Source organism: Salvelinus namaycush, chromosome 10 (assembly GCF_016432855.1).
Source record: "Salvelinus namaycush isolate Seneca chromosome 10, SaNama_1.0, whole genome shotgun sequence".
In the NCBI taxonomy this organism is placed as follows: Eukaryota; Metazoa; Chordata; class Actinopteri; order Salmoniformes; family Salmonidae; genus Salvelinus; species Salvelinus namaycush.
In genome coordinates, this window is record NC_052316.1 from 49,307,302 (window position 1) to 49,318,001 (window position 10,700).

The following is a 10,700-nucleotide window of genomic DNA, read 5'->3' on the forward strand; positions in this document are numbered from 1 at the left end:
GCTCTGTGATAGGTCTATCAGTAGTTAATACGGTATAACAAGCTCTGTGATAGGTCTATCAGTAGTTAATACGGTATAACAAGCTCTGTGATAGGTCTATCAGTAGTTAATACGGTATAACAAGCTCTGTGATAGGTCTATCAGTAGTTAATACAGTATAACAAGCTCTGTGATAGGTCTATCAGTAGTTAATACGGTATAACAAGCTCTGTGATAGGTCTATCAGTAGTTAATACGGTATAACAAGCTCTGTGATAGGTCTATCAGTAGTTAATACGGTATAACAAGCTCTGTGATAGGTCTATCAGTAGTTAATACGGTATAACAAGCTCTGTGATAGGTCTATCAGTAGTTAATACGGTATAACAAGCTCTGTGATAGGTCTATCAGTAGTTAATACGGTATAACAAGCGCTGTGATAGGTCTATCAGTAGTTAATACGGTATAACAAGCTCTGTGATAGGTCTATCTGTAGTTAATACGGTATAACAAGCTCTGTGATAGCTCTATCAGTAGTTAATACGGTATAACAAGCTCTGTGATAGGTCTATCAGTAGTTAATACGGTATAACAAGCTCTGTGATAGGTCTATCAGTAGTTAATACGGAATAACAAGCTCTGTGATAGGTCTATCAGTAGTTAATACGGTATAACAAGCTCTGTGATAGGTCTATCAGTAGTTAATACGGTATAACAAGCTCTGTGATAGGTCTATCAGTAGTTAATACGGTATAACAAGCTCTGTGATAGGTATATCAGTAGTTAATACGGTATAACAAGCTCTGTGATAGGTCTATCAGTAGTTAATACGGTATAACAAGCTCTGTGATAGGTCTATCAGTAGTTAATACGGTATAACAAGCTCTGTGATAGGTCTATCAGTAGTTAATACGGTATAACAAGCTCTGTGATAGGTCTATCAGTAGTTAATACGGTATAACAAGCTCTGTGATAGGTCTATCAGTAGTTAATACGGTATAACAAGCTCTGTGATAGGTCTATCAGTAGTTAATACGGTATAACAAGCTCTGTGATAGGTCTATCTGTAGTTAATACGGTATAACAAGCTCTGTGATAGCTCTATCAGTAGTTAATACGGTATAACAAGCTCTGTGATAGGTCTATCAGTAGTTAATACGGTATAACAAGCTCTGTGATAGGTCTATCAGTAGTTAATACGGAATAACAAGCTCTGTGATAGGTCTATCAGTAGTTAATACGGTATAACAAGCTCTGTGATAGGTCTATCAGTAGTTAATACGGTATAACAAGCTCTGTGATAGGTCTATCAGTAGTTAATACGGTATAACAAGCTCTGTGATAGGTCTATCAGTAGTTAATACGGTATAACAAGCTCTGTGATAGGTCTATCAGTAGTTAATACGGTATAACAAGCTCTGTGATAGGTCTATCAGTAGTTAATACGGTATAACAAGCTCTGTGATAGGTCTATCAGTAGTTAATACGGTATAACAAGCTCTGTGATAGGTCTATCAGTAGTTAATACAGTATAACAAGCTCTGTGATAGGTCTATCAGTAGTTAATACAGTATAACAAGCTCTGTGATAGGTCTATCAGTAGTTAATACGGTATAACAAGCTCTGTGATAGGTCTATCAGTAGTTAATACAGTATAACAAGCTCTGTGATAGGTCTATCAGTAGTTAATACGGTATAACAAGCTCTGTGATAGGTCTATCAGTAGTTAATACAGTATAACAAGCTCTGTGATAGGTCTATCAGTAGTTAATACGGTATAACAAGCTCTGTGATAGGTCTATCAGTAGTTAATACAGTATAACAAGCTCTGTGATAGGTCTATCAGTAGTTAATACGGTATAACAAGCTCTGTGATAGGTCTATCAGTAGTTAATACGGTATAACAAGCTCTGTGATAGGTCTATCAGTAGTTAATACAGTATAACAAGCTCTGTGATAGGTCTATCAGTAGTTAATACGGTATAACTAGGAGCTAGTTACAGAAATCTTTGCTACGGTGCATCAAAAGCAATTTAAAAGTAATTCTCCGATAAAAAATAAACATCAGTCTTACTTCTAAACTTAGCTAGAGCTGTTTTTACAACTCCTACACTTGATGCTAGCTAGCTAGGCTAACGTTGGCTAAGATAGCTAAATATTAAAGCAAAAAAACATTAGCTTGCTGCCAAAGAGCTTGCTAAGACAATGCATATAAAGTATATACTTAAGCAATAAGGCACGAGGGGGCGTGGTATATGGCCAATATACCACGGTTAAGGGCTGTTCTTAAGCACGACGCAACGCGGAGTACCTGGAAACAGCCCTTAGCCGTGGTATATTGGCCATATATCACAAACCCTTATTGCTATTACAAACTGGTTACCAACGTAATTAGAGCAATAAAAATAAATGTTTTGTCATACCCGTGGTATACGGTCTGATATACAATGGCTGTCAGCCAATCAGCATTCAGGGCAGGGACCCCCCAGTTTATAATACAGTATAATGAGCTGTGTGCTACCTCAGTAGTAGTTAATACAGTATAATGAGCTGTGTGTTACCTCAGTAGTAGTTAATACAGTATAATGAGCTGTGTGCTACCTCAGTAGTAGTTAATACAGTATAATGAGCTGTGTGCTACCTCAGTAGTAGTTAATACAGTATAATGAGCTGTGTGCTACCTCAGTAGTAGTTAATACAGTATAATGAGCTGTGTGCTACCTCAGTAGTAGTTAATACAGTATAATGAGCTGTGTGCTACCTCAGTAGTAGTTAATACAGTATAATGGGCTGTGTGTTACCTCAGTAGTAGTTAATACAGTATAATGGGCTGTGTGCTACCTCAGTAGTAGTTAATACAGTATAATGAGCTGTGTGTTACCTCAGTAGTAGTTAATACAGTATAATGAGCTATGTGTTACCTCAGTAGTAGTTAATACAGTATAATGAGCTGTGTGCTACCTCAGTAGTAGTTAATACAGTATAATGAGCTGTGTGCTACCTCAGTAGTAGTTAATACAGTATAATGAGCTGTGTGCTACCTCAGTAGTAGTTAATACAGTATAATGAGCTGTGTGCTACCTCAGTAGTAGTTAATACAGTATATTGAGCTGTGTGCTACCTCAGTAGTAGTTAATACAGTATAATGAGCTGTGTGCTACCTCAGTAGTAGTTAATACAGTATAATGAGCTGTGTTACCTCAGTAGTAGTTAATACAATATAATGAGCTGTGTTACCTCAGTAGTAGTTAATACAGTATAATGAGCTGTGTGCTACCTCAGTAGTAGTTAATACAGTATAATGAGCTGTGTGCTACCTCAGTAGTAGTTAATACAGTATAATGAGCTGTGTTACCTCAGTAGTAGTTAATACAGTATAATGAGCTGTGTGCTACCTCAGTAGTAGTTAATAAAGTATAATGAGCTGTGCGTTACCTCAGTAGTAGTTAATACAGTATAATGAGCTGTGCGTTACCTCAGTAGTAGTTAATACAGTATAATGAGCTGTGCGTTACCTCAGTAGTAGTTAATACAGTATAATGAGCTGTGCGCTACCTCAGTAGTAGTTAATACAGTATAATGAGCTGTGCGCTACCTCAGTAGTAGTTAATACAGTATAATGAGCTGTGTGCTACCTCAGTAGTAGTTAATACAGTATAATGAGCTGTGCGCTACCTCAGTAGTAGTTAATACAGTATAATGAGCTGTGCGCTACCTCAGTAGTAGTTAATACAGTATAATGAGCTGTGCGCTACCTCAGTAGTAGTTAATACAGTATAATGAGCTGTGCGCTACCTCAGTAGTAGTTAATACAGTATAATGAGCTGTGCGCTACCTCAGTAGTAGTTAATACAGTATAATGAGCTGTGTGCTACCTCAGTAGTAGTTAATACAGTATAATGAGCTGTGTGCTACCTCAGTAGTAGTTAATACAGTATAATGAGCTGTGTGCTACCTCAGTAGTAGTTAATACAGTATAATGAGCTGTGTTACCTCAGTAGTAGTTAATACAGTATAATGAGCTGTGTGCTACCTCAGTAGTAGTTAATACAGTATAATGAGCTGTGTGCTACCTCAGTAGTAGTTAATACAGTATAATGAGCTGTGTGTTACCTCAGTAGTAGTTAATACAGTATAATGAGCTGTGTGCTACCTCAGTAGTAGTTAATACAGTATAATGAGCTGTGTGTTACCTCAGTAGTAGTTAATACAGTATAATGAGCTGTGTGCTACCTCAGTAGTAGTTAATACAGTATAATGAGCTGTGTGCTACCTCAGTAGTAGTTAATACAGTATAATGAGCTGTGTGCTACCTCAGTAGTAGTTAATACAGTATAATGAGCTGTGTGCTACCTCAGTAGTAGTTAATACAGTATAATGAGCTGTGTGTTACCTCAGTAGTAGTTAATACAGTATAATGAGCTGTGTGTTACCTCAGTAGTAGTTAATACAGTATAATGAGCTGTGTGTTACCTCAGTAGTAGTTAATACAGTATAATGATCTGTGTGTTACCTCAGTAGTAGTTAATACAGTATAATGAGCTGTGTGCTACCTCAGTAGTAGTTAATACAGTATAATGAGCTGTGTGCTACCTCAGTAGTAGTTAATACAGTATAATGAGCTGTGTGCTACCTCAGTAGTAGTTAATACAGTATAATGAGCTGTGTGCTACCTCAGTAGTAGTTAATACAGTATAATGAGCTGTGTGCTACCTCAGTAGTAGTTAATACAGTATAATGAGCTGTGTGCTACCTCAGTAGTAGTTAATACAGTATAATGAGCTGTGTTACCTCAGTAGTAGTTAATACAGTATAATGAGCTGTGTGCTACCTCAGTAGTAGTTAATACAGTATAATGAGCTGTGTGCTACCTCAGTAGTAGTTAATACAATATAATGGGCTGTGTGCTACCTCAGTAGTAGTTAATACAGTATATTGAGCTGTGTGCTACCTCAGTAGTAGTTAATACAGTATAATGAGCTGTGTGCTACCTCAGTAGTAGTTAATACAGTATAATGAGCTGTGTGCTACCTCAGTAGTAGTTAATACAGTATAATGAGCTGTGTGTTACCTCAGTAGTAGTTAATACAGTATAATGAGCTGTGTTACCTCAGTAGTAGTTAATACAGTATAATGAGCTGTGTTACCTCAGTAGTAGTTAATACAGTATAATGAGCTGTGTGCTACCTCAGTAGTAGTTAATACAGTATAATGAGCTGTGTGCTACCTCAGTAGTAGTTAATACAGTATAATGAGCTGTGTGCTACCTCAGTAGTAGTTAATACAGTATAATGAGCTGTGTGCTACCTCAGTAGTAGGTAATACAGTATAATGAGCTGTGTGTTACCTCAGTAGTAGTTAATACAGTATAATGAGCTGTGTGCTACCTCAGTAGTAGTTAATACAGTATAATGAGCTGTGTGCTACCTCAGTAGTAGTTAATACAGTATAATGAGCTGTGTGCTACCTCAGTAGTAGTTAATACAGTATAATGAGCTGTGTGCTACCTCAGTAGTAGTTAATACAGTATAATGAGCTGTGTGCTACCTCAGTAGTAGTTAATACAGTATAATGAGCTGTGTGCTACCTCAGTAGTAGTTAATACAGTATAATGAGCTGTGTGCTACCTCAGTAGTAGTTAATACAGTATAATGAGCTGTGTGCTACCTCAGTAGTAGGTAATACAGTATAATGAGCTGTGTGTTACCTCAGTAGTAGTTAATACAGTATAATGAGCTGTGTTACCTCAGTAGTAGTTAATACAGTATAAATGAGCTGTGTGTTACCTCAGTAGTAGTTAATACAGTATAATGAGCTGTGTGCTACCTCAGTAGTAGTTAATACAGTATAATGAGCTGTGTGCTACCTCAGCAGTAGTTAATACAGTATAATGAGCTGTGTGCTACCTCAGTAGTAGTTAATACAGTATAATGAGCTGTGTGTTATATTACCATCTCCTGAGGTCCAGGACTTTTCTCTGTTTGATCTCATCCTGCGAGGCGTGGAGAGGAAGGTCCTGCAGGTTCCTACTGCCCCCTGAAGACTTCATCTTCTTAGTACCGACTCTCTTTATGTTGCCTGAAAATAGGACACAAATGTAAAGTAAGCGCTCATACAGACAGAAACAAAAAGTAGGCTATATCTGTCAAGCGCTCACACAGACAGAATCAAAAGTAGACTATATCTGTCAAGCGCTCACACAGACAGAAACAAAAGTAGACTATATCTGTCAAGCGCTCACACAGACAGAAACAAAAAGTAGACTATATCTGTCAAGCGCTCACACAGACAAAAACAAAAGTAGACTATATCTGTCAAGCGCTCACACAGACAAAAACAAAAGTAGACTATATCTGTCAAGCGCTCACACAGACAGACACAAAAAGTAGACTATATCTGTCAAGCGCTCATCGGGGCTAGGTCTGAATATAATCAAGCAGTGTGGCGTACTAATGCTTTTCTTTGTTGTCGAGGTCCTAAAATTCTAATTGTTTCACATTAATTGTTTTACATGAATCCACTCTGTGTGAAATAATAGGGGTTGACATGATTTTTGAATGACTAACCCGTCCTCTGTCCCCCATACATACATAAGTGTTGAATTTCAAGCACAAATTCAACTACAAAGACCAGGGAGCTTTTTTCAAAAGCCTCATAAAGAAGGGCAGTGATTGGTAGATGAGTAACAATAACAAAATCAGATATTGAATATATTTTTACGCCTGGTCCAGTTAATAATTATGCTGTGGATGATGTATTTAACCACACAGACACATCAAAGATACAGTCGTCCGTCTGAACTGAGCTGCAGGACAGGAAGGAAACTGCTCAGCTGATGTCACAATGAGGCCATTGGTGATTTTAAAACTGCTACGAAGTTGTGATAGGAGAAATGGATCAGCGACATTATTGTGTCTCCATTAATAACGACCTAAATGATTGAAAAGCAGAATAAAACTATTCCAAGACATGAATCCTGTATGAAACAAGGCACTAAAGTAATACTGCAAAAAAATTCAGTAAGGAATACACTTTGCAAAGCATAAAGTAAATGTAAAGCCTAACGTTTGGGGTAAATCCAATACAACACGTCACTGAGTAACTGCCTCCTTATTTTCAAGCATGGTGGTGGCTGCACCATGGTATGGGTATACTTGTCATTAGCAAAGACTGGGGCGTTTTTCAGGATGAAAATAAATGGAGCTAAGCACATACAAAATCCTAGAGGTAAACCTGCTTCAGTATGCTTTACACCAGACAATGGGAGAGGAATTAAACCTTTCAGCAGGTCAATAACCTACAACACAAGGCCAAATCTACACTGGAGTTGCTAACCAAGACAGTGAATGTTCCTCAATTCTGAGTGGCCAAGTTACAGTTTTGACTTAAATCTCCTTGAAATCTATAGCAAGACTTGAAAATTGCTGTCGGGCCATTATCCCCAACACCATCACAGAGCTTGAAGTATTTAGAAAAGAATACTGGGTAAATATTGCACAATCCAGTTGTGCAAAGCTCTTAAGAGACTTACCAAAGAACACTAACATATGTAATCGTTGCCAAAGGTGTTTCTAACATGTATTTACTCAGGGGGTGTGAATACTTACCTAATTAAGGTATATTAATGTTTTATTTTTCATTCATCTTAAAATAATGTTAGGATTTTACTTCTACATTACAGAGTATTTTGTGTAGCTCACTGACAACAAAATGACAGTTTAATCCCACTTTGTAACACAATAAAATGTGAAGAAATCCAAGAGGGGTGAATACTTACGATACCCACTGTACCAACAACAGATGGTCTGAACACCAGTTACTGGCACATATTTCTTAGTAACAGATGAATCAGCATGAGAATAATACTAAGTAATTCATAGCATATCTATGAGACTAAAAATATACTGTAAATTATGTCTCCAAAAACAAGCAGAACCCCTGTTTTACACTGTATTGGATTTAGGTTATTGATCTTGCTTACTTGTCCTGGGCTTTCGAATTAGCACAGCGTCAAAGTTAGTGGTATCAATCTCCCAAGCCAGGATAGGCTTGGTGTTGCTGCAAGACACTCCCTCCATATCAAAGTCTTCGTCTGAGGCCTCCTCTACACCTGCATGCTGCCCCTGACCCTGAGACAGGTCCACAGTGTTGGACTTCACTAATGGGGCCCCGCTGCCATCCTGCTTGCTGTGGGCCACCTCCCTGGGGGTGCTGGGGAGCCGGTAGAGAGAGGCAGCCTGGTTGAGGAGGGCGTAGTCTGAGCAGACCGTGTAGAACTTCTCTCTGGAGTGAGTGACGGGGCAGGTCCATGGGAGCTGGATCTCAGCGCTGGAGGCTCTCCGGGTCCTCAGGGAGTCTCGAGTGAGAGTGGTCAGCAGGCCGCGTTGCTCATCCTCTCTGTCCGGGGGCGGGGGTCGCTGGGACAAGGGCGTAGCCTGGTCGCCTGGCTGACTCCCAGATACATTAGGTCCTGAACTATCCCCACTGTTAGGCATTGAAGAGAGGACTGGGATGTTGGATGAGAAAATTGTTTAAAAGTTGAAGTGGTTGGTCTGTTTAGAGGGGTGGGTTGTCATCTATGCTGCAGAAAGGATTAAACATATATATTTATTAAAACTTCAAATTGGGTTAAAAGATATCGACCAGGAATTGTGTTTTTTGCCCTATAAAGGTAAAGTGTTGAAAGGTAACTAATAGTCAGTAACTAAAATAGAGTTTAAGGTATCCCAAAGGCCAGCAGATGGCGATGTTGAGTAATTTAATCTTACCATCCAGATGGAATATATGCAGCTGCCTATGCACTCGTATCCCCCATGGACTGGTTTTTACATTAAACATTCTCCATTCAGGCTGTACGGGTGTAATTTTCCTCCTTAACACAATTGAATGGCGAGAAGGTCGATGAAGGGGGGAAAAAATGGAATTTGCATACTTTTTTATGAAACACTAGTTTCCACCACCATGCTAAAGTGGCTAATGCTACTTCCTGATGTTGCGTATCGTGTTCAGCCAATCAGACCAGGGGTGGGGGAAAAAAACAGACTGCTGCAACCTGATTGGCTAAATGTGATATGCAACATCCGGGTCTAACATTAGCTACTCTAGCCTGGTGGTGGAAACTGGTGCTTCATAAAGAAAGAATGGGGTCTCCTGAGTGGTACAGCGGTCTAACGCACTACATGTCAGTGTTGAGGCTTCACTACAACCTGGAGTTCGACCCCAGTCTGTGTCACAGCCGGCCGTGACCGGGAGTCCCATAAGGTGCCGCACAATTGGCCCAGCGTCGTCTGGGTTAGGGGAGGGTTTGGCCGTGGGGCTTTCCTTGGCTCATCGCGCTCTAGCGATTCCTTGTGGCGGGCCGGGCACGTGCAAGCTGACTTCAGTCATCAGTTGAACAGTGTTTCCTCCGACACATTGGTGCGGCTGGCTTCCTGGTTAAGAAGCAGTGTGGTTCAGCGGGTGATGTTTCGGAGGACGCATGATACGTCCTTCGCCACTCCCGAGCCCGTTGGAGAGTTGCAATGAGACAAGATCTTAACTACCAATTGGATATCACTTTTTTTACGCCTTACCACCATTAAATCTAGTTAAGGAGGAAAAGGACACCTTTGAAGCCTCAATGGAAAATGTTTTATGTACAATCCGGTTAGGTGCGTTCCCATTGAATGAATGGTAAGATGAAACGACTCAATATCGTCATCTGCCGGCCTTTAGGCTAACTTTACGGCAAGCCGTGATATTAATTCAACCACAACCTGATCAATCTACAGTAGCATGAACACTTGATAAGGATAATGTATTGGACATTGAGTACAAACACACTTAGGAGTGGTGTAAATGTAAATGTTTTTACATTACCCGGCTGTTCAATCATAGAGCCAAAGATAAGAATATTTATTTTGCGCCCACTAGGCTAGACTGCCATCACCATCACCACCTGTCATCTCAGAAGATGGCAGCAAAACATGCAGTATCATCGGACACTCTAAAATATGCTCGCAATAAACCTGTAAAATTTGGTACACATACCTTGCATTGTGTCGTGGATTTTTAACTTGGTAGTTAACTAGGTAGCCACATAGTATGGATTTCTCCTGTTGGGATAAATACGCTGTTGTATATTGACGTCCTCCTCCTTCCGCTGTACAGTAATGATAAACTAACCCATTACGTAACTAGGGGGTGCTCAACCGTAATCTTCCACAAGATTTTCTCACAGACAGTTCTAAATTAACGCTTTGCTAAATAAAATAAAAGCTGGAAGTTTAAAATTGTTCACCTTATAGGGATTTCACATTACTGATCCTATTTATTCCTCATATACACAAATTAGTCGGCGTTCACGAAGGGTCATCAACCCCTAGCCAGCCATCCGGCTTTCTTTAACCAATCAGAATAAGCCCTTTGCCTGTGTAAAGTGGGGTGCACTTGATTTAGCTCGCTGGTATGGAACGCCGTTTAACACTATTTGAAACGTCAAATAAGCTGGGTGACCAACCAGGACCTGAATATGACTCTCACGTCATGTAATCATTTAACACGTTCATTCATTGTTTATGTAATTATTACACATTGATTACACTATCACTCGTATTTCATATGTCACAACGATTCACGGATACGTGTGCTATGATGCCGGTAAAGTTTGGTCTCGCTCACCGGCCGGTGCCGCACGACAGCAGACACACTTCTCCAAGCTATGGACGGTGCTGGTTATAAAA

The 10,700-nt window shown here is 39.6% G+C and overlaps 1 protein-coding gene across 2 annotated transcripts in view; it reads right to left on the minus strand.

Moving 5' to 3' along the window:
* LOC120055118 (basic immunoglobulin-like variable motif-containing protein) overlaps positions 1-10,312 on the minus strand; it is a 21,766-nt gene extending 11,454 nt beyond the window's left edge. For both annotated transcript variants that reach the window (XM_039003042.1, XM_039003041.1), the window contains exons 1-3: positions 10,009-10,312; positions 7,961-8,560; positions 5,931-6,057 (exon numbers count right to left, since the gene is read on the minus strand). In XM_039003042.1, the coding sequence (XP_038858970.1) occupies positions 5,931-6,057; positions 7,961-8,474 (641 nt within the window). In that variant the 5' untranslated portion in view covers positions 8,475-8,560; positions 10,009-10,312. The remainder of the gene's footprint in view (positions 1-5,930; positions 6,058-7,960; positions 8,561-10,008) is intronic.
* Positions 10,313-10,700: the final 388 nt, after the last annotated feature.